General features: G+C 63.6%; 1 protein-coding gene across 1 annotated transcript; it reads left to right on the top strand.

Moving 5' to 3' along the window:
• The first annotated feature begins 860 nt into the window (after positions 1-860).
• Positions 861-23,232, top strand: LOC105485912 (calpain 15). Its single transcript, XM_071083777.1, is given in 13 exon segments — positions 861-5,939; positions 13,480-14,950; positions 18,109-18,317; positions 18,414-18,597; positions 18,718-18,941; positions 19,898-19,922; positions 19,924-20,024; positions 20,109-20,261; positions 20,650-20,811; positions 20,895-21,124; positions 21,199-21,365; positions 21,458-21,638; positions 21,928-23,232. Coding segments are annotated over 13 exon segments (3,462 nt in total). The 5' UTR covers positions 861-5,757; the 3' UTR covers positions 22,101-23,232.
• The last annotated feature ends 546 nt before the right edge of the window (positions 23,233-23,778 follow it).

Consider the following 23,778-nt stretch of genomic DNA (forward strand, 5'->3'; position numbering starts at 1 on the left):
CTGCAATTCTCCAAGGCTGGATCTAGGCCACCGCCCCATTTAAAACTAGGGCAGCGGTTCCCAGGGAGGGTGGGGAGCTGCACGGTTGGACTTGTGGGGGGCAGGCATGGGTCCACACAGCCCAGGGCCCTCAGCACCCTGCCCCTCCAGGAAGCCCGGAGGTGGGCGTGGCTGCAGCCTGGCTCTGTGACAGTGCTAAGTCCTGGCCACTCTCGAGGTGCCGCCCTGAGAGTGAGCCCCTGCCGGCACGGCTCCTGCTGGTTCCCATTCGCAAGCACCTAAAACAGCCTGGCCCACAGCAGAGGCCCCGGGGGTGTTTGCTAAACCAGCGGGGGGCACATGCGGCTCACAGGAGCGGCACAGATGCTCCACCAGCAGCAGGCCCTGCAGGAGCAGCAGCGGCCCAGGGCGTGTCCCGGGGGTCAGGGCTCGACATGCTCTGCGGGTCCTCACCGTGTCCCTGGGGGACCAGTCTGGGCGCACTCCTTGGTGACAGTGTCTCCCCCTCACCCCCAGTTATTCGGACAGGAACTTGGTGACGGTGCCCCCCACTCCTCCCCCGGTTATTCGGACAGGAACTTGGTGACGGTGCCCCCCACTCCTCCCCCGGTTATTCGGACAGGAACTTGGTGACGGTGCCCCAGCCCACCCCCAGTTATTCGGACAGGAACTTGGTGATGGTGCCCCAGCCCACCCCCTCACCCCACCACCAGTTATTGGGACAGGAACTTGGTGACAGTGTCTCCCCCCCACCCCCACTTATTCCGACAGGAACTTGGTGACGGTGCCCCCCCACTCCCCCCCCCCGGTTATTCGGACAGGAACTTGGTGACGGTGCCCCCCCCACCCCCAGTTATTCGGACAGGAACTTGGTGATGGTGCCCCAGCCCACCCCCTCACCCCACCACCAGTTATTCGGACAGGAACTTGGTGACGGTGCCCACCCCCCCGGTTATTCAGACAGGAACTTGGTGACGGTGCCCCAGCCCACCCCCAGTTATTCGGACAGGAACTTGGTGACGGTGCCCCAGCCCACCCCCAGTTATTCAGACAGGAACTTGGTGACGGTGCCCCCCACTCCCCCCTCGGTTATTCGAACAGGAACTTGGTGACGGTGCCTCCCCTCCCCGGTTATTCAGACAGGAACTTGGTGACGGTGACAGTGCCCCCCCAATCGCCCCTCCCACCCAGTTATTCGGACAGGGAGCCAGGAGGGGAACCACGGATTGACCTGACCTGCGTCCAGCCCTCCTCAGGGTCACTGCACTGGGTGATTCACATGTGCCCAGGCCCTGAAGTGGGCTGGACCTGGGAGTGGCAAGCGAGCCTTCCTCCTGAGAGCCTCTGGCTGGCTGCAGCAGGCCCTGTCCCCGCTGTCCTCAGGCGAGTGGCCCTGGACATGATAACCCCCTGCCAAGGTCTGGCCGGAGCCAGCACCCACGGCTGAGATACAATCAGCCCTGGCTGGGCGCTGTCCCTGGAGGTGGCTGCTGGTTCTGCCCTCCCTCCTTCTCACCACTCCTTGCCCCTCTTTCCTGGGGTTCCCTCCCATCGAAGTCTTCCTCCTAAATGCAGTTCTCTCCCTGTAGGGGAACGCCGGCTGGGAGCCTTGGTTTTTTTTTTTGCCCAGGCTGGAGCGCAGTGGCGCGATCTCGGCTCACTGCAACCTCCGCCTCCCGGGTTCAAGCAATTCTCTGCCTCAGCCTTCCGAGTAGCTGGCATTACAGGCGCGTGCCACCACCCCCAGCTAATTTTTGTATTTTTAGTAGAGATGTGGTTTCACCATCTTGGCCAGGCTGGTCTCGAACTGCTGACCTCATGATCCGCCCCCCTCAGCCTCCCAAAGTGCTGGGATTACAGGCGGGAGCCCCCACACCCGGCCTGGGAGTCTTCTCCGTAGCTGCTCGTCCTGTACTAGCATTTGTCCATCCATGAGTGGATGGGGACGCAGGGGGACCCAGGACCCACACCTGCAGTCGGGAAGGCTGGCAGGGTGGATTTCCGGAAGAGCATCAGTGCCAGCTTCCCACAGTCACCCCTGTGATGGGACCCTCAGGTTGGCACGTGGCTGGCAGCTGTGTCCCGGGAGTCCCAACTGCTTGCAGCCCTTGCTCCTTAGTGGGCCTTGCCAGCCAGGGCAGGGCCCCCGCCACCCACACAGGGCTCTCGACTCCTCTGGCAGCAGGTCAGGGGCGGTTCAGTGATGCCATCTCTGGAGATCCCCTGGCGTGCGCTGGAAAACTCCAGAGAGGCCTTAACAGCGCCGGCTGTTCCGCCTCCGTGACAGGGATGTTTACTCTTCTGGGCAGGCGCCTCTCCTCCGAGCACCCACGAGAGGGCGCTGTGTTGTCCCTGCTCTCCTAGGACAGGCCTCGCTCCTGTCCAGATGGGGCCCGCAGGGTCGGGTGGCTGAGACTGGCTCCAGCTCAGGGAGGGTTTTCTGAGCGAGCACAGGGGAGCAGGAGGCCGGCAAGCAGCTCACTTCCTGCCCTGGGTGCAGCTGGGCACCATGTCTGCCCTGGGCCTGCTAAAGGCATCGGTGAGGAGCAGGCAGGACCTCGTATGAGCCTGTGTTTCTAGCAGCGCGCGTGACCCCAGGTGCCACGTGCGTGAGTGCATGGGTGGGTGAGTGCGTGGGTGGGTGAGTGGCGAAGGCGCTGAGGCTGGCCCCGGCGGGCACACAGTCCTCACACACAACAGGGGCAGGGCTCCTGTCAGAGCCAAACCAGCTCAGGGCCCAGTGCAAGCGCTTTCTGTCCCATGGCACCTCCGCTAGTCACAGCTCCCACCCAAGCCCTGCCCCACTTAGGGTTTGGCTGCAGAAGGGGAGTGTCGGAAATGCCCAGCCCGTCTCCCATGAGGGACTCCTGCGTGGCATGGGCTGGGGAGTGCAGGGGTCGTTTGGGTGGTTCCAGTGTCTGTCGTAGCCACACAAGAGGCCCTGAGTTGATGTGGGCTCCCTGCTGGGGAGCCTGCTCCATGCGTGCTGGGCTCCCAGCATTGCATCCAGTGGCATTCAGGGCCCTGTGGACCTCGCCTGTGTCCTGCGCGTTTAAACGCTGCCCCTTGTGGAGGCCGCCAGCACTACAGGGCCTGTAGTGTGGCGCATCCACGTGAGATGAGTGGCCAGGCCCAGTTGTGTCCAGAGACGAAGCCTGGAGAACGGGCCTGGATGTCTCCGTCATGGTTTTACGTTCGTTTCACACGGATGCAGCGATGTCTCAGATACCTCGGATCGTGCAGGGCGCGTGGCCAAGGCTTGTTTTGTCTGTTCCTTTTCTCCTGTCTTACGTGGCTACCAGGAGGTCTGCCACAACTCCCGTGGCCCCTGTCCACACTGCGTGGCGCTTTCCAGCCTGGCTGCCAGCTGCCCCTTCGAGCGCAGATGTGAGCACAGGGTGGTCCCTGGGGAGAAGCACCGGCAGGCGACTGAGCCAGGCTGTGCCCAGTCAGACCCCTGCAGACCCCGAGGCTTGAATTTCATGGAACTCTCACCTGTCACGGAGTATTGTTTTTCTTTTGATTTTTTCCCAACCATTTAAAAATTTAAAAGCCATTGTTGACTTGAGGGCTGGACCAGGCTTAGGGCTGGGCTCTGGTCCGCACCCCACACTGGCCCTGTGTGTCCTGTGCCCTTTCTGCCTGCGGGGCAGGCCTGAGCCACCCCACAGGATTGCGGGGTCCTCAGGGTGCAGGGCCCGCGATGCTTCACCCCTCCCACGACCCCAGCACCTTCAGAGAAAACGGACCCTCGAGTCGAGTGCAGTGGTTCAGGCGAACGTTATCACCACACGGGGGACTTGGCGGCTTCTGCCCCAGGCTTCAAAGGAGAGGGGATCCAGAATTGTCTGTCCCACCCCCTCAGCCCCTGCCCTTGAAGCTTCTGTCCCCAAGGCTGTGGGGAAGAACCAGGGAAGGGCTAGCGTGTCTGCTGTGCCATCCCAGGTGCTCGCGCCTCACTGAGCTCAACTCCTGCGGTCTCAGAGCTGCAGGTCCCTCCCGGGTGTCAGAGCCGCAGGCCCCTCCCGGGTGTCAGAGCCGCAGTTCCCTCCCGGGTGTCAGAGCCGCAGGTCCCTCCCGGGTGTCAGAGCCGCAGGTCCCTCCCGGGTGTCAGAGCCGCAGTTCCCTCCCGGGTGTCAGAGCCGCAGGTCCCTCCCGGGTGTCAGAGCCGCAGGTCCCTCCCGGGTGTCAGAGCCGCAGGTCCCTCCCGGGTGTCAGAGCCGCAGGTCCCTCCCGGGTGTCAGAGCCGCAGGCCCCTCCCGGGTGTCAGAGCCGCAGGCCCCTCCGTGGTGTCAGAGCTACAGGTCCCTCCTGGGTGTCAGAGCTACAGGCCCCTCCCGGGTGTCACAGCTGCAGTTCCCTCCCGGGTGTCACAGCTGCAGGCCCCTCCCGGGTGTCAGAGCTGCAGGCCCCTCCCGGGTGTCAGAGCTGCAGGCCCCTCCCGGGTGTCAGGACACTGACTGGAAAGGCCCCCCCACATCCCTGAACTCCAAAGGGTATGTCCTTTGGTGCTTTTTTTTTGGCTCTGTCTGCCAGGCTGGAGTGCAGTTGTGGTACTCAAGCCATCCTCCCACGTCAGCCTTCTGAGTAGCTCGGTCTACAGGTGCACACCACCGTGCCCAGAGAGTTTAGTTTTCTGTAAAGACAGGGTCTCACTGTGTTGTCCAGGCTGGTCTGGAACTCTTGGGCTCAGGTGATCCCCCACACATGGCAGCTTTGACACTTGACCATTTCCTCCCAAGCTCTACCCCGACACTGGCTCTGTGTCCCAGAGACTTAATCAGAAGCTGGTAGAAGGGCTGTGAAGTGTGTCGCAGTGGGAACTGCCAGTCAGCCCACAGCTGGCCTGCCTGCCTGCACGCCCACTTTGGCCCCGATCTTGGCAGGGAGAGGGGGGTGTATTGGACTCTGAGGAGAGCAGCTGCCTGCGCTGGCAGGGTCCTCCCGTCTCAGGGTTAACGTTCTCAGCTGTATTTGATTTCTCCTCAGCCAGAGGGGGTAAGATGGCCTTCCCAGAAGCACAGGTGGGCTGTGTGTCAGAGGCCCTGGACAGCCTGTGCCTCTCCCGGGCCTCCCAGCAGGGGTGGCTCTCGCCTCTCTGGAGGGGAGACCCCAGGAACCGGCCCCGCCCTTGGCCACAGCCTCACAGGTTCCTTGTGTTTCTCGGGGTCTGGGGCGGGCACAGGCTCTGTGGGTGCACACGGCACGGTCAGGCTCCCATCCTTCTAGAAGGCTGCAGAGTGGCGTGTGGGCAACTGTGTGACGTGGCCCCAGATCTCCATCTGGCCTGGCCTGCAGCAGCTCCCTAGGCCCTCTGCTACCTCCCCTGCCTACCTTTGGGTAGACGTCCTCTTGACCTTTTCTTCTGTGATAAAGCAAAAGCGTGTGATCTCTTTTCTCACCAAGGAATAAAACGTGTCTGAATACCACAGATGTGATGCCGGGCTTTTGGGGGCTGGGGGGCATCCTAGGGCCCTGAGGGAGGAGCCCCGTGGGTGCCGACGTCGGGCCCCGGGCCCTGCACCGAGACATCCCCTCAGCTCACCCCAGGCGGCTGGGCATGCTGGGAAGTGCTCCCAGGCTGTGTGTGTGAATCATGCTGTTTCTTCTCTATTTTCTCTCTCTGTCTGTTTATTTTTGTTGTGTGTCACTCTGACCAGCCGGCCGCCCTGTCTCTTCCCTCCATGCTCCGCTTCGCCCGCTGCCGGCCAGAGGTGACCAGGTCCGGCTCTCAGCACGGCCGCCGGCCGGGGGGCCATGGGGAGCTCCGCCTCCTCCCTGGCCGCAGAGACCGAGTCGGACCACAGCTTCCCCCGGGGGCCGCCCTACCCAGGTCCCCCGGCAGCGGCTGGCTGGTGTAGGAGCGGCCCAGGGGGACCCGTCTGGGGAGGTGCCCTGGTCAGCCGGCAGCACCAGCCCCCACGGCCCCGGGCCCGCAGGTAAGAGGTGGGGAGGGGTGGCCCCGGAGGGGTCCCGGGGGCAGAGGGCCTCTTTGTCGGGGTGCCCCCTCCTTGGCAGAGGTGCTTGCAGAGAAGTGGGTCCCTGCTCCTACCAGTTGTAGCAGCTCTTCCCAGGGTACAGAAGCTAAGCAGGTCTGGGACCCCGGCCTCGGCCTGGCTGGCCGTGGGTGGGAACTGGGGGACCCCGGCCTCGGCCTGGCTGGCCGTGGGTGGGAACTGGGGGACCCCGGCCTCGGCCTGGCTGGCCGTGGGTGGGAACTGGGGGACCCCGGCCTCGGCCTGGCTGGCCGTGGGTGGGAACTGGGGGACCCCGGCCTCGGCCTGGCTGGCCGTGGGTGGGAACTGGGGCTTGTGCGCCCAATCCCGGCGGCCCTGTGTTTCTCACAGGCTGTGCTGCTACACGCAGAGAAGCTGTTCCTGAACCTTCTCTTTGGGCTGGGATCGCTGGCGGCTGCATGCTCTGGGCATGCTGCCTGCTGCCCACGGTTTCAGAGCTGCCAGCACTCGCTGGGCTCCACCTGCTGCCCCTCCGGGGGTCACGGGCCGCATGGCTTGGTGGCCGAACTCCACGTGCTGGCTTCTCACAACTGTTACCGCGGCCTTGGCTACCCGCTGCGTCCCTTGGGAGCCCCCACTGGGTTCTGGGGTGCCTGGTGTGGAGGCAGCCCAGGCGGCGAGGTCTGGACTAGCTGGACACCACCGATGCTCCAGCCGTCACCCCATCCTGGCCCTCACTGGAGGCAGGGACTCAGGGGCCCGAGGCCTCACGGCCAGTGCTACAGTGGCAGCTCTTGCTCTCTCAGAGGGTCCAGGCCTGGCCTCTGCAGACAACGTGCCTGCATCTCACACTGGAAAGGGCCTGTCAGGCTGCACCCGGCAGCAGCTTCCTGCAGACCCAGCTCCCACGTGGGACGGCATCCTGCTGTCTGCTGGCCCCCAGGTGGGGGGGATGGGTGTGGAGCTGCAGGCAGTGGGCAAGGCCATGACAGGTGGCCAGGCCTGGGGACCAGCCTCCAGGTGGCATCCAAGCTGAGGCCTGAGCTCCGGCCGACAGGGCTGAGGATGCAGGGGATGAGCCAGGGGCCGTGTGGGAGAGCCCTGGATCCCCATCTGAGAGTGACCCCGATGGACAGGGAGGAGCCCCATCTGAGTTACCCCGATGGACAGGGAGATGTGGCAGAGGTGGGGCCGTGTGGGGCCTGGTGCTCCTCCTGCATGTGGTGGCACCGGAGCGCCTCCTAGTTCCTGGTGTTACTGCCCCAGCCGCCTCCCAGTGAGCGTCTCCACGTGCGCCAACAACGGCTTTATTGAGGTAGAACTTACCAGATTCACCTGTTACAAGACTGCAGTTTGGTCACTCTCAGCCGTTTGTAGAGTTGTACAGCCGTCCTTGCAGTCCAGCATTACAGCATCTCGCAGCCCAGAGAGACCCCCGCATCCCCACACTCCAGCGTTACAGCATCCCGCAACCCAGAGACCACCACATCCCCACACTCCAGCGTTACAGCATCCCGCAACCCAGAGACCACCACATCCCCACACTCCAGCGTTACAGCATCCCGCAGCCCAGAGACCCCCGCATCCCCACACTCCAGCGTTACAGCATCCCGCAACCCAGAGAGTCCTCCAGCCCCACACTCCAGCGTTACAGCATCCCGCAACCCAGAGAGACCTCCAGCCCCACACTCCAGCGTTACAGCATCCCGCAACCCAGAGAGACCCCCAGCCCCACAGTCCAGCGTTATAGCATCCCACAGCCCAGAGAGACCCCCACATCCCCACACTCCAGCATTACAGCATCCCGCAGCCCAGAGACCACCACATCCCCACAGTCCAGCGTTACAGCATCCCGCAGCCCAGAGAGACCCCCAGCCCCACAGTCCAGCGTTACAGCATCCCGCAACCCAGAGACCACCACATCCCCACAGTCCAGCGTTACAGCATCCCGCAGCCCAGAGAGACCCCCAGCCCCACAGTCCAGCGTTACAGCATCCCACAACCCAGAGACCACCACATCCCCACAGTCCAGCGTTACAGCATCCCACAGCCCAGAGGGACCCCCGCATCCCCACAGTCCAGCGTTACAGCATCCCGCAACCCAGAGACCACCACATCCCCACAGTCCAGCGTTACAGCATCCCACAGCCCAGAGAGACCCCCAGCCCCACAGTCCAGCGTTACAGCATCCCGCAGCCCAGAGGGACCCCCGCATCCCCACACTCCAGCGTTACAGCATCCCGCAACCCAGAGACCACCACATCCCCACAGTCCAGCGTTACAGTATCCCGCAGCCCAGAGAGACCCCCAGCCCCACAGTCCAGCATTACAGCATCCCACAGCCCAGAGGGACCCCCAGCCCCACAGTCCAGCGTTATAGCATCCCACAGCCCAGAGAGACCCCCACATCCCCACACTCCAGCGTTACAGCATCCCGCAACCCAGAGACCACCACATCCCCACAGTCCAGCGTTACAGCATCCCGCAGCCCAGAGAGACCCCCAGCCCCACAGTCCAGCGTTACAGCATCCCACAGCCCAGAGGGACCCCCGCATCCCCACACTCCAGCGTTACAGCATCCCGCAGCCCAGAGAGACCCCCAGCCCCACAGTCCAGCGTTACAGCATCCCGCAACCCAGAGAGACCCCCCCATCCCCACAGTCCAGCATTACAGCATCCCGCAGCCCAGAGAGACCCCCACATCCCCACACTCCAGCGTTACAGCATCCCACAACCCAGAGGGACCCCCCCGCATCCCCACAGTCCAGCATTACAGCATCCCGCAGCCCAGAGAGACCCCCAGCCCCACAGTCCAGCGTTACAGCATCCCGCAGCCCAGAGAGACCCCCAGCCCCACAGTCCAGCATCACAGCATCCCACAGCCCAGAGGGACCCCCAGCCCCACAGTCCAGCATCACAGCATCCCACAGCCCAGAGGGACCCCCCGCATCCCCACAGTCCAGCATTACAGCATCCCGCAGCCCAGAGGGACCCCCAGCCCCGGACGGCCACTGACCGGCTTCCTGTCTGGGTTTGCCTTGTGCAGAAGGTGCGTGGATGTGGGGCCCCGTGTCTGGCCTCTTCACTTGGCACTGTGCCCTCCAGGTTCATGCACGTGCAGCCCGAGGCAGTTTCATTCACTGCTCCGTTGCAGGACGAGCCACATTTTATCTGTTCCTGGACACGGGGACTGCTTCCACGTGGTTTCTGTGGACAATGCTGTGAACATTCTTGATGAGGTTTTGCGTGGACCTGTTTTCACTTACCTTGCGTAGATACCTAGGAGTGGGATTGCTGGGGCGTGTGGTGAACTTCTGTGACGTCCTGAGGAACTGCCAAGCGGTCTTCCACAGCGGCTGCCTCACCTGGTTCCCACCCGCAAGGCCCTTGACAGCTCCTGCTGTTGTCTGTCCTTGTGATTCTGGCCATCCCAGGGGGTGGCAGCTGGATCTGCTTGGCTTTGATCTGTGTTTCCCTGGTGGCCAGCCTTGTGGGGCCTCTCTCCCTGTCTCATCCACCTATGCCTGTCTTCTTTTCATTCATTCACTTATTTATTCATTCAGAGACAGGGTCTCACTCTGTCACCCAGGCTGGAGTACAGTGGTGTGATGACAGCTTGCTGCAGCTTCTACTTCCTGGGTTCAAGGGAACCTCCCATCTCAGCCTCCCAAGTAGCTGGAACTACAGGCGTGCACCACCACAGCTGGTTAATTTAAAAAAAAAAAATTTGGCCGGTGGATCACCTGAGGTCAGGAGTTCGAGACCAGCCTGGCCAACATGGTGAAACCCCATCTCTACTAAAACAAAAATTAGCTGGGCATGGTGGCGGGCACCTATAATCCTAGCTACTAGGGAGGCAGAAGCAGGAGAATCCTTTGAACTCGGGAGGCAGAGGTTGCAGTGAGCCAGGATTGCACCACCGCACTCCAGCGTGGGTAACAGAGTGAGACTCTGTCTCAAAATAAAATAAAATAAAAATACAAACCCTGAGCTTGAGGGTCGAGACTGCAGTGAGCTGTGATCGCACCACCGCAGCCCAGCTTGGGCGACACAGTGAGACGCTGTCTCAAAAAAACTTACAGAAAAATGTAGAAAGAATTGTTCCCTTTCATTTCCAGAGGGCAGAGGACTTTCGGCCCCTGCTTTTTGAGCGTCGGGCGGAGTTTCAGACCTCAGGAGGGCCTCTCCGGTCTACAGTTCCCAGCGGCCTCAGGCCACGCTCCCAGGATCCCCTGGGACTGGCCTAGGGCTATTGGGGGGTGGCTGCAGTGATTCTGGCTACGGGGAGGGAGGCGGGGCAGCGGGGCAGGTGCGGGGTCTGCTGTGCCGGGCGTGTAGGGCGTGTGTCAGACTTTAGATCTGGCCTGCAGGGTCAGGCCGTGGCGTCTGGTGACACCACATTGCTCTTTCTCTTTCACCCTTGCCTCCTGCTGGGCCCTCCCCTGGGTCGGCATCCCTGGGGCCACTCCTGCCACGGCCCGCTGCCGTGGGGCCTGAGCTCCAGGCAGCTCCTGTCTGCTGCTGCAAGCAGGCCCCCAAGGTGCATGGTGAGGAGACCCCCAGGCTAGAGATGAGCGAGAGCGGTGGGAGAGCAGACTGTGGGAAGGCAGATGGGGTCCACACACGGAGCCCTCCCCACCACATGTATGCACAGGCGACCCCTGCTCTGCTCTGACAGAGGGCGCTGGGACTGGGGAAGGTCAGCCACAGCAGCCCTGGCATTGACTGAAGAGCTGCCTGCCCGGCTCGCTGCCCTGGTGGCCACTGAATTCTCCCAACGCCCCAGGAGAGCAGGTGCTGTGGTCCCATGACTGCTCCCCCGTATGGATGAAGGGGTGGTGCACAGGCCGGCGGAGCCTGGGAGAGCCAGGTGCAGTCTGTGTCTCCCCCGCAGCATGTGGCCGGCGCGGGGCTGAGGTCCTGTACAGCTGCCAGGGCCTGACTCAATCAGTAAACCAGTAGTCTACGGGCCAGCGGCTTCAGACACAGAGGAACAAGCGCAGGTGCTGTCCCTCAATCAGTAAGCAACGGGCCAGGCACTGGCGGCTTAGGACAGAGAGGCAACAAGGGTAGACCCCACCTGGAAGGCTGACCAGCGGCTGGGCTGTGGCCAGCCTAGGAGAGTGCAGCCCAGCTCGAGGGAGGCACCACTTCTGCCCCTTAGAGCACTGAGCAGAGCCCCCATGGCATCACCCACCCTGGCACAGCAGGAGGACCTTCCAACCAAGTCTGGCACCCCGGCGTGTCCCGAGAGCTGTCTGGGCACAGGTCGCAGGGCTGCCCGGGCCAGACGGGGCATCTGTTTCTCATTGTGGCCTCAGGGGCTCCGGTGGCTTTGACCAAGGCCCTGGGGGACAGAATGCAGCTTCCTGCTCCTCGCTTTTCCTAAGAAAGAGGCTGCCTCCCAGGACTGGGATGGCACCAGTCACAGACCCGTGGCCTTCATGCTCCGGGGGCTGCTGTCCCGGCTGCTTCGGGGTGGGCTCCGTCTTGCACACGGCGAGCGGCTTCATCACCTCCCTTTCCAATTGGAGCTGAGTGTTGGCAACACCCAGATAACTGGGGCACACAGGTCTTGCGTGTTGGATTTTCTGGACACTTGCCTCAGTTTTCCATTCAACTTGGCCTTTGTACAGTAAGGAGCGGCCCATTGTCTCCCCTGAGCCGTCCCCTTCAAAGGTGCCCATCCCGCGATGGTGGGGCCTCCTCACTGAGCATGTGTGGCTGTGACTTTAGGAGGGTACTGGGTTGAGAATTCCGAAAGGGCTTTGCTTAGGCCTAGCTTTGGGTCTTTGGGCTCCTGGCGTAAGCATTTTACTTCCAGGCATTGGTGGTCTGGCCTCAGGAGGTCAAGGCTGCAGTGAGCCGTGCGTGAGCCACTGCACCATCCTGGGCAACAGAGTCAGACCCCATCTCTAAAGGTCAAAAAAAATTATTGTAAGGGTTTCAGGTGTCTGAGCCCGTGAACCTGCCCAGGCCCTGCAGAGGTGAGGGTGGCCCTGGAGTGGCTGGGGGGTTGTGGAGACCAGAACCAGTGCTGAAGGGAAGGGAGGGTGGGGGCCCCACCAAGGTCTCCTGCCACTGACACCTGACCCCTGACCCTTGACCCCCTTCCACCTCAGCCCACCGAGAGAGGGCGGCACAGTGCAGACTGCGGGGTTGGTGACACTCCACTCAGAGTCTCCATCCACAGAAGGGCTGTGCCCTGCCTTCACCCTCCTCACCCGTGTTCCAGGGCCATGTTTGAACTTTAGGCCTTGTTCTTGCTTCTTGGAAACCCTCCTGAACTGCAGACCGTCTTCCTGACTCACCTGGGTTTTGCCAGGACGGCTCCAAAAGGTGTCTCCCAGCAGACACACCCCACTGGCGATTTTTTGGTCATGGGGACCTGGGTTCTCTTTCTCCTCTCTGGAGCCTGTGACACTGTCCTTGCTAGTCAGTGACAACCACAGACCCAAAGGGAGGGTGTGTCTCAGGAGGCCCAGCCCACCTCTGCCTGCACCTGCGGTCAGAGGGGCGCAGAGTCTGTGAAGGCATCTCCCGGAGTCAGGGCTGCAAAGGTTGTGGCCACTCTGCAACCCACAGGGGCGGTGGGGCCAGACGTCAGGGAAGGTGCAGGTGCGGCCGGGAGCCCGCCAGCCACAGCTGCATCCATGCCCTTCTCCGAGTGAGTGATGGTGGGGAGAGGCCTGGCTGTCTGCAGGCGGATTGCTTGGGCTTTTCACAGAAGTCCACTGTGAGAGCCTTGGTCTCTGTGCTCCAGCTGGACGCCCTGAGCCTCTCCGGGCACAGTCCACTCCCATCCACTCTGCCAGGGGCAGCTCAGGGCCCTCGCCTTGCGAGGCTGAGCGCAGGGAAGGTAGCATCAGAGTTCACTCGGCTCCACAAAACAATCGTGTTGCTTGCGGAGACTTTTTGTTTTTTTGTTTCTTATGAAGAGGCAAGTTTTCTTTCTTCCTGAACCAAAAGGTTTTAGATGGAGCACAAGATTCATGCCATATTTACAAGAACAATTGATTTTTCTGCCAGGCAGAGCAGCCAGTCTGTCTCAGAGGCTGTGCTATGGAGTGGGGAGGACCCTTGCTCAGATCAGCCCATGCCTTCCCCAGGTCCCTGCCCGTCCACCCACCCTTCTGTCTGAGTACCTGTTCCATGCCCGGGACGACCTGGTCCTGAGCCTGGCCGGGCCCCCCCGCCATCTGCCATCCACAGGCCTGGTGACAGAGAAAGCAGTGCCCTTGAACAGCAGCCCGGCTTTGGGGTGCTCAGCCCTCTCTGTAGGATCCTGTGTGGCTCAAGGGGTCTGCCAGGCCTCCAATGGGCAACAGGGGCCCTGAGCCGTGCGTGGATCCATTCCAGGCAGAGGCAGCTGCCACCACCGCCTGCCTCGAATGCTCAGCCCTAGGCTCTCGGCCCCGTAGCTCTGCAGCCACAGACGGTGCCTTCCCCAGGCTGAGAGAAGGGTGGGGTCCAGCCGCTCAGGACCTCACAGGGTGGCCCTGATGAGCCCCTTCCCTTGCAGCCACACCCACTCGCCCGGGTCTATGGCCACGGCCGGAGAGTGGTCCTGTGCGCGCTGCACCTTCCTGAACCCGGCCGGCCAGCGCCAGTGCTCCATCTGCGAGGCCCCCCGGCACAAGCCCGACCTCAACCACATCCTGCGGCTCAGCGTGGAGGAGCAGAAATGGCCCTGTGCCCGCTGCACCTTCCGCAACTTCCTGGGCAAGGAGGCCTGCGAGGTGTGCGGCTTCACCCCAGAGCCTGCACCTGGAGCTGCCCTCCTGCCAGTCCTCAACGGAGTCCTCCCCAAGCCACCCGCCATCCTTGGGGAGCCCAAGGGCAACTGCCAGGAGGAAGCAGGTCCAGTGAGGACTGCGGGGCTGGTGGCCACGGAGCCCGCCAGGGGGCAACACAAGGACAAGGACGAGGAGGAGCAGGAGGAACAGGAGGAGGAGGAGGGGGCGGCGGAGCCCAGAGGGGGCTGGGCCTGCCCGCGTTGCACGCTGCACAACACACCCGTGGCCAGCTCCTGCTCCGTCTGTGGGGGCCCACGCAGGCTCTCGCTGCCACGGATCCCTCCTGAAGCCCTGGTGGTCCCGGAAGTGGTGGCCCCGGCCGGCTTCCACGTTGTGCCTGCCGCGCCTCCACCCGGCCTCCCTGCGGAAGGCGCCGAGGCCAACCCCCCAGCCACCAGCCAGGGTCCCGCTGCTGAGCCAGAGCCGCCCAGGGTCCCGCCCTTCAGCCCCTTCTCGTCCACCCTGCAGAACAACCCCGTGCCACGGAGCCGACGCGAGGTTCCGCCCCAGCCGCAGCCGCCGGTGCCTGAGGCTGCCCAGCCGTCGCCCTCTGCCGGCTGCAGGGGGCCCCCCCAGGGCTCGGGCTGGGCTGCGGCCGCCCGCCTAGCAGAGTTGCTGTCTGGCAAGCGGCTGAGTGTGCTGGAGGAAGAGGCCATGGAGGGCGGCTCCAGCCGCGTAGAGGCCAGCAGCTCCGCCTCGGGCAGCGACGTCATCGACCTGGCTGGAGACACCGTGCGTTACACGCCCGCCAGCCCCTCCAGCCCTGACTTCACCACCTGGTCGTGTGCCAAGTGCACACTCAGGAACCCCACGGCGGCCCCCAGGTGCTCGGCCTGTGGCTGCTCCAAACTGCACGGCTTCCAAGAGCATGGCGAGCCCCCCACCCACTGCCCCGACTGCGGGGCGGACAAGCCCGGCCCCTGTGGCAGAGGCTGCGGACGGGTCTCCTCGACCCAGAAGGCCACCCGCGTGCTGCCCGAGCGCCCGGGCCAGTGGGCCTGCCCTGCCTGTACCCTGCTCAACGCACCACGGGCCAAGCACTGCGCTGCCTGCCACACGCCTCAGCTCCTGGTGACCCAGCGGCGGGGGGCCGCGCCCCTGAGGCGCAGGGAGAGCATGCACGTGGAGCAGCGGCGGCAGACAGATGAGGGCGAGGCCAAGGCGCTCTGGGAGAACATCGTGGCCTTCTGCCGGGAGGTGAGGCGCCCCTCCCTCACCCTCTCCCTGCTCCTCAGCCTCCTGCTTCTGCCCTCCCCGTCCTAGGCTTTGGGCTCTGGCCGTGGGCTGGGGAGCAGCCCGCAAGGCCTAAGACGTGATGGGGTGGGCAGCACCCTCCACCCCGAGGCTCCAAGCTCCCGACGGCCCTGGGGTCTGGCTTGGTCTCCTGACCTTGGTCCTTGCTCATGACCAAGATGCACGACCTTCACCCACCTCAGCCCTCCTCCTTGGCCAGGAGGGCGCCAGAGCCCCGTCTGATGTTCGGGCTGCAGGGAGGCGAGGGCTTCCCAGGGGCAGTGTGGAGACCCCGCTGAAGTCTGAGGTTGGGATGTGAAGTGTGAGGTCAGGATGTGAAGTGTGAGGTCGGGATGTGCCCATGCCCCACCCTCGGGGGCAACGTGGAGACCCCACTGAAGTTTGAGGTCGGGATGTGAAGTGCGAGGTCAGGATGTGAAGTGTGAGGTCGGGATGTGAAGTGTGAGGTGGAGATGTGCCCGTGCCCCACCCTCAGGGGCAGCGTAGAGACCCCACTGAAGTGTGAGGTTGGGATGTGAAGTATGAAGTTGGGATGTGAAGCGTGAGGTTGGGATGTGAAGCGCGAGGTCAGGATATGAAGTGTGAGGTTGGGATGTGAAGTGTGAAGTCGGGATGTGAAGCGTGAGGTCAGGATATGAAGTGTGAGGTTGGGATGTGAAGTGTGAAGTCGGGATGTGAAGTGTGAGGTCGGGATGTGAAGTGCGAGGTCGGGATGTGAAGTGCGAGGTCGGGATGTGAAGTGCGAGGTCAGGATGTGAAGTGTGAGGTCGGGATGTGAAGTGTGAGGTCAGGATGTGCCCGTGCCCCACCCTCAGGGGCAGCGTGGAGACCCCGCTGAAGTTTGAGGTCGGGATGTGAAGTGCGAGGTCAGGATGTGAAGTGCGAGGTCGGGATGTGAAGTGCGAGGTCGGGATGTGAAGTGTGAGGTCAGGATGTGAAGTGTGAGGTGGAGATGTGCCCATGCCCCACCCTCAGGGGCAGCGTGGAGACCCCACTGAAGTGTGAGGTTGGGATGTGAAGTATGAAGTTGGGATGTGAAGTGCAAGGTTGGGATGTGAAGTGTGAAGTTGGGATGTGAAGTGCAAGGTTGGGATGTGAAGTGTGAAGTCGGGATGTGAAGTGCGAGGTCGGGATGTGAAGTGTGAGGTCAGGATGTGAAGCGCGAAGTCAGGATATGAAGTGTGAGGTTGGGATGTGAAGTGTGAAGTCGGGATGTGAAGCGTGAGGTCAGGATATGAAGTGTGAGGTTGGGATGTGAAGTGTGAAGTCAGGATGTGAAGTGTGAGGTCGGGATGTGAAGTGCGAGGTCGGGATGTGAAGTGCGAGGTCGGGATGTGAAGTGCGAGGTCGGGATGTGAAGTGTGAGGTCAGGATGTGAAGTGTGAGGTGGAGATGTGCCCATGCCCCACCCTCAGGGGCAGCGTGGAGACCCCACTGAAGTGTGAGGTTGGGATGTGAAGTATGAAGTTGGGATGTGAAGTGCAAGGTTGGGATGTGAAGTGTGAAGTTGGGATGTGAAGTGCAAGGTTGGGATGTGAAGTGTGAAGTCGGGATGTGAAGTGCGAGGTCGGGATGTGAAGTGTGAGGTCGGGATGTGAAGTGCGAAGTTGGGATGTGAAGTGCGAGGTCGGGATGTGAAGTGCGAGGTCGGGATGTGAAGTGCGAGGTCGGGATGTGAAGTGCGAGGTCGGGATGTGAAGTGTGAGGTCGGGATGTGAAGTGCGAGGTCGGGATCTGAAGTGCGAGGTCGGGATGTGAAGTGTGAGGTTGGGATGTACCCATGCCCCACCCTCGGGGGCAACGTGGAGACCCCACTGAAGTTTGAGGTCGGGATGTGAAGTGCGAGGTCAGGATGTGAAGTGTGAGGTCGGGATGTGAAGTGTGAGGTGGAGATGTGCCCGTGCCCCACCCTCAGGGGCAGCGTAGAGACCCCACTGAAGTGTGAGGTTGGGATGTGAAGTATGAAGTTGGGATGTGAAGTGTGAGGTTGGGATGTGAAGCGCGAGGTCAGGATATGAAGTGTGAGGTTGGGATGTGAAGTGTGAAGTCGGGATGTGAAGCGTGAGGTCAGGATATGAAGTTTGAGGTTGGGATGTGAAGTCGGGATGTGAAGTGCAAGGTCGGGATGTGAAGTGCGAGGTCGGGATGTGAAGTGCGAGGTCGGGATATGAAGTGTGAGGTCGGGATATGAAGTGTGAGGTCGGGATGTGAAGTGCGAGGTCGGGATGTGAAGTGCGAGGTCGGGATGTGAAGTGCGAGGTCGGGATGTGAAGGGCGAGGTCGGGATGTGAAAAGTGTGAGGTCGGGATGTGAAGTGTGAGGTGGAGATGTGCCCGTGCCCCACCCTCAGGGGCAGCGTGGAGACGCCACTGAAGTGTGAGGTTGGGATGTGAAGTATGAAGTTGGGATGTGAAGTGCAAGGTTGGGATGTGAAGTGTGAGGTTGGGATGTGAAGTGCGAAGTTGGGATGTGAAGTGCAAGGTTGGGATGTGAAGTGTGAAGTCGGGATGTGAAGTGTGAAGTCGGGATGTGAAGTGCGAGGTCGGGATGTGAAGTGCGAGGTCGGCATGTGAAGTGCGAGGTCGGGATGTGAAGTGCGAGGTCGGGATGTGAAGTTTGAGGTCGGGATGTGAAGTGTGAGGTCGGGATGTGAAGTGCGAGGTCGGGATGTGAAGTGCGAGGTCGGGATCTGAAGTGCGAGGTCGGGATCTGAAGTGTGAGGTTGGGATGTGAAGTGTGAGGTCGGGATGTGCCCATGCTCCACCCTCAAATCCAGCATGGAGTCACCCACAGTCAACTGGGGAACGGCCTGCATCCTTCCCAGCAGGGTCAGGGCCAGAGCCATGCTGCCACCCCTGTCCCTGCAGCCTCCCACTGGGGGCTGAGCTGTCCCCCTGGGCCCACACGTCCCCTGCTCCTCACCAGGGCCTCTCCACACAGGGCAGGGCGGCCAAGCGCCAGGTCTATGGCTGTCCATACTCCACCCGTCCCTTTGGGGCCCAGGCAGTGCTTTCGGGTGCTCTCCTGGGTGGGGTCTTGTCCCTGCCAGGTGGAGTGAGGCCGCCTTGCCCAGCCTGAGCACGTGGCCGTGGTCTCTGCAGAACAACGTGAGCTTTGTGGATGACAGCTTCCCTCCCGGGCCTGAGTCTGTGGGCTTCCCCGCGGGCGACAGCGTGCAGCAGCGCGTGAGGCAGTGGCTGCGGCCCCAGGAGATCAACTGCTCCGTCTTCAGGGACCACAGGACCACGTGGTCTGTGTTCCACACGCTGCGACCCTCAGACATCCTGCAGGGGCTACTGGGGAACTGCTGGTGAGGTCCTCTCCAAGGCCGGGTTGGGGCTGTGGGCAGGTGTCCAGCCGTGGTCCCCCCGAAGCTGCCCCGAGGTCACCCTGAGGCTCTGCACAGGTTCCTAAGCGCCCTGGCGGTGCTGGCAGAGCGGCCGGACCTGGTGGAGCGGGTGATGGTCACGCGCAGCCTGTGTGCAGAGGGTGCCTACCAGGTGCGGCTGTGTAAGGATGGCACGTGGACCACGGTGCTGGTGGACGACATGCTGCCCTGCGATGAGGCCGGCTGCCTCCTCTTCTCACAGGTGGGGCGGCCTCTGACCCCGGCCCCCGTGCCCCACAAACAAGGCCGGCTGCCTCCTCTTCTCACAGGGCGGGTAGTGTGGGGGCAGGCGGGGGTGGCCTCTGACCCCGGCCCTCTGCAGGCACAGCGGAAGCAGCTGTGGGTGGCCCTCATCGAGAAGGCGCTGGCCAAGCTGCATGGCTCCTACTTCGCGCTCCAGGCGGGCCGCGCCATCGAAGGCCTGGCCACGCTCACCGGCGCCCCCTGCGAGAGCCTGGCGCTGCAGGTCAGCTCCACTAACCCCCGCGAGGAGCCCGTTGACACTGACCTCATCTGGGCCAAAATGCTGAGTTCTAAGGAGGCTGGGTAAGAGGGGGGGCACTGCATGGTCAGCTGCGTTGGGAGGAGAGGCGAGGCGGAGTGGTGGGAGACGTGGGGCTGGCGGCCGCTCCTTGACCCGGTTCTGCATCCATGAGGTGCCCCGGTGTGGGCTGACCCGTGTGGCCAGGCCACAGCCCCCATCACCTCCCCTTCCCTGGGCGGGTCTGGAGCTGGCGTTCTCATGCCAGGAAGGCCACATCCTGGCCCAGGCTGTGGGGCGAGCCCGATGCTATCACCCCCTCAGGGCAGGCGTGAGGGGTGTGTTAAGTTTGGCCACACCCTGGTCAGCGGGTCTGTGCCTTGACCCCTGGAGGCCTGCTGGGAGTGGCCCGGTGCGAGCACCTCAAAGCTCCCAGAGCCCTCCTCAGCTGTCCCTGGGCAGTGCCGCTGTCCGCCCGCCTGGGAGCCACAGAGCCCAGAGCCAGCCCCACAAGGCCTCCAGGGGACCCAGGCCTGCCACCCCTAATTCAGGCCCTGTGTGCCTCAGGCACGGTGGAGGGGGCTGGTCCAGACCCTCCTGAACACACTTCACATGCTCCCTACAGGCAGGAGTGGGCCCCGGTCAGTGACGGCCCCGGTCAGGGAGGGCACCAGTCAGCAAGGCCCCCCGGTCAGTGAGGGCCCCTCTCAGCCATGTCCCCAGTTGGTGAGGGCCCCAGTCAGCTATGCCCCTGGTCAGTGAGGGCCCCGATCAGTGAGGCCCCCAGTCGGTGAGGGTCCCGGTCAGTGAAGTCCCCGGTCGGTGAGGGTCCCGGTCAGTGAGGGTCCCGGTCGGTGAGGGCCCCGGTCAGTGAAGTCCCCGGTCGGTGAGGGTCCCGGTCAGTGAGGGTCCCCGTCGGTGAGGGTCCCGGTCAGTGAGGGCCCCGGTCGGTGAGGGCCCCAGTCGGTGAGGGCCCCGGTCGGTGAGGCCCCTGTTCAGTGAGGGCCGCTCTGCCACGCAGGTTCCTCATGGGTGCCTCCTGTGGCGGGGGGCAACATGAAGGTGGACGATTCGGCCTACGAGAGCCTGGGCCTGCGCCCCCGCCATGCCTACTCCGTCCTGGATGTTCGAGATGTCCAGGGCACCAGGTAGGGCCGGGCTGGCTGAGGGTGGGCAGGGTGCCGGTGAGCCACGGGCAGTGCTGTTCTGATCCTCACCCCTGTGGTCTGCAGGCTTCTGCGGCTCCGAAACCCATGGGGCCGTTTCTCCTGGAATGGCAGCTGGTCTGACGAGTGGCCACACTGGCCGGGGCACCTGCGTGGCGAGCTCATGCCACACGGCAGCAGTGAGGGGGTCTTCTGGATGGAGTATGGCGACTTTGTCAGGTATCAGCGCCACGGGGCAGTGTGCGCTGCCGCCGCCCTCCAGGGCCAGGTCCTTCTCTGTAGAACAAGCCTGACCCGCCTGCTGAACTGGGGTGGGGACGGCCGGTCTGTGGCCCAACGCAAATGGGAGCTGGGGCTACAGCTCCAGGGTGCCGACCTCAGAATCCAGGTCCACCCAGGTCAGCAGAGCCCAGAGCCCTGAAGAGCCACCCCTGGACGGCTTCCAGTGTAGGCCTCAGGGATGGGCCCCCAGGGGCTGGGCTGCAAGAGGACGGTGACAGAGCAGCTGGCACCTGCTGGGGTCACCGGCCTGTGGTTGCGCCAGGAGCGGAGCCACGGCGGTGTCGGCTGCGGTGGGCTCAGGGCCCCATCCTCCCGCTGCCCCCAGGTACTTCGACTCTGTGGACATCTGTAAGGTGCACTCGGATTGGCAGGAGGCACGGGTGCAGGGCTGCTTTCCCAGCTCGGCCAGCGCGCCCGTGGGGGTGACAGCGCTCACGGTGCTGGAGCGGGCCTCGCTGGAGTTCGCTCTCTTCCAGGAGGGCAGCAGGTGTGTGCTGTGGGGCCGCACTGGGCTGGGCTGGGCTGGCGGCCACGGCCACGCGTGACCCCAGCCCGCGGTGTCTGACGCAGGCGCTCGGACGCAGTGGACAGCCACCTGCTGGACCTGTGCATCCTGGTGTTCCGGGCCACGTTCGGCAGCGGTGGCCACCTCAGCCTGGGCCGCCTCCTGGCCCACAGTAAGCGCGCGGTCAAGAAGTTTGTCAGCTGCGACGTCATGCTGGAGCCTGGCGAGTACGCTGTGGTGTGCTGCGCCTTCAACCACTGGGGGCCGCCCCCCCCGGGCGCCCCTGCCCCCCAGGGTACGTGCCCCCTACCCCAGGCTCATGCCCCAGGCCCGCAGGGAGGGCTGTGGCTCACACGCCCCTCCTTGTAGCCTCCAGCCCCTCGGCAGGGGTCCCAAGAGCCTCCCCAGAGCCGCCGGGCCACGTGCTGGCTGTGTACAGCTCCAGGCTGGTCATGGTGGAGCCTGTGGAAGCTCAGCCCACCACGCTGGCTGACGCCATCATCCTGCTCACCGAGAGCCGGGGAGAGCGGCACGAGGTGGGTGGGGGGTCCTAGGGACAGGTGGCGTGGGGCAGGGGGAGTCTGCCCCAGCCCCTGCCCTGCCCCACAACTGCTGTGCCTGTGCCCAGGGCCGTGAGGGCATGACCTGCTACTACCTGACACACGGCTGGGCAGGGCTCATTGTGGTGGTGGAGAATCGGCACCCCAAGGCCTACCTGCACGTGCAGTGTGACTGCACCGACAGCTTCAATGTGGTGTCCACGCGCGGCAGCCTGCGCACCCAGGATAGCGTGCCACCCCTGCACAGGTGCGCCCCCGCCCCGCCCCCACACCTGCCCCACACCTGCATGGTGCACCCCCACCCCCACCCCACTGCACCCACACCCATCCCATACCCCCACCCCCACCCCACTGCACCCACACCCAACCCATACCCCCACCCCTGCTCGGGGGTGCCCATACCCCTGCCCCCACCCCTGTACGGGTGTTTGTCACCCCACTCCTGCCCCTGCCCTTGCACGGGTGGGTGCAGTCCTGTCCCCATCCCCCCCTGCCCTCCCCTGGTCCTCACCGGTCACCGGTCCCCTCCCCTAGGCAGGTCCTGTGATCCTATCCCAGCTGGAGGGCAACGCGGGCTTCTCCATCACCCACCGCCTGGCACATCGCAAGGCAGCCCAGGCCTTTCTCAGTGACTGGACAGCCTCCAAGGGGACCCACAGCCCCCCACTCACGCCAGAGGTCGCTGGTCTGCATGGGCCCCGGCCGTTGTGACCACGATGCCGGGGCAGGGGCTGTGTGCAGACGGACCCCCACCCCCTACACGCACTTTATGAGGGAGACCCCGACAGAGGACGCTTGAACCAGAATCTCAGGACCCTGCCCAGGGAGCTGCCAGCCCAGTGTGCAGCTTCCCATGGCCTCCCGCCCCCTCCCTCCCCTCCCTGAGCACCCACAGCCCGCCTGGCCAGGCCTCCCGGCCACCACGCAGAATACCTCGAACCAGACGGGCTGTGAGCCAGCCCCACTCACCTGCCAGCCCCAACAACCCGACGGGGGCTGAGGCCAGTCTGCCCCTCCCTGTGGGCTCAGAGTCTCCTGTGGGGAGGCAGCCAAGAGCTCTGTCCACAAAACCAAATCTGGGTGTCAGAGGCCAAGACCCCAGGTGGGATCAGGGACCACTCCTCCTCCGGGGCATAATATCAGTTTTCCCCCCAGAGCCCGGGTCCCTGTTCGCCACGGGGGCAAGCGGGGTCCCTGGGAGCCCTGGTGTGGGAGCGGAAAGTCCCAGGGCGGTCCCTGTCTTAGAAGGAGGGGCCCTTGGCCAGCCACCCCCCAGCGACACTATGCAATTGCGCCCGCCAGGATCGAAGCCATGACCGGGTGCAGGCGGGCGCCAGGCCCGCTGTGGGTGGGCACCAGTTCTCAGCACCGCTCACTGCTGCCGGGCAGGCCAGGACCAGCAGGCTCCTCAGCCAACCCTGTCCCTCAGCTCGGCCCTGCCACAGAGAGGGACCCCAGCCCATCGTGGACGTTGGCAGGGCTCAGCCGCTCCCACCTCCCCACAGAAGCCCAGGAGCGTGTGGACGTCTGAGTCCAGCTTCCTGCGTCCCCACCCGGCCCTCCTGGTCCCTCACCCCCAGGCAGCGAGCCAGCCCCACCCCCACGCCCCCTCGTACCCTGGCAGGGGCTTCCGGGGCTGTTACACCTGGAGAAACATTCCCACTCCCCTTTGGCCTCCCTGTACTCCGAGCTGTGAATATTTTTAACCCTGTAAATACGGCCAGCTCTTGTGACACAGAGACTATTTTATCAACCGTCAGCACCGTTCCTTTACGATAGGATTCTCCACAGTGGCTTCTGACTCAGGCTCCAATGGACCAAATAAAAGCGTTTTGTTTTGTAATCACGCCTCCTCCTCCGGCTGTTGCTCTGTCCAGGGCCCTGTGGAAGGGCAGAGAGGTTGCAGGTCCGAGGGATAGGCCCTGCCCAGGCATCCCGGGCAGGTGGACAGATGGGGGCCCCTGGAGATGGCCGTGGTGGGGTGACTCACAAGCTTGTAAGGGGCAGCCAGGAAGGACGGAGTGACTGGGCGGGGGCAGGGGCCGCAGCCCCAGGGCCAGGAAGGACTGGGCAGACAGGACAGCAGCACATGCAGCTTCTCCCAGAGAGGCATCCGCACTGGGGGCCCTTTCTGAACCCATCAGTCACCCGACAGGAAAAGATGGAGTGAGGGGCTTGTGGGGAGAAAAGTTTCCTGTCCCCTCCCAGTCTCGTCCCAGGATGGCCTCTGCCCCCACGCAGGTGCCGCTGATCAAAGCGCCCAGTCAGAGGCTCTGCTGTCTCCCTGGACGGAGTTGGGGGCTGGGGTGCGGCCGGTGCAGGGTAAGAGGCTGTCACGGGCAGCGTATCGAATGTGAAAGCAATTAAAGCCACCAGCAGTGTTGGCTCC

Source organism: Macaca nemestrina, chromosome 18 (genome assembly GCF_043159975.1).
Source record: "Macaca nemestrina isolate mMacNem1 chromosome 18, mMacNem.hap1, whole genome shotgun sequence".
NCBI lineage: Eukaryota > Metazoa > Chordata > Mammalia > Primates > Cercopithecidae > Macaca > Macaca nemestrina.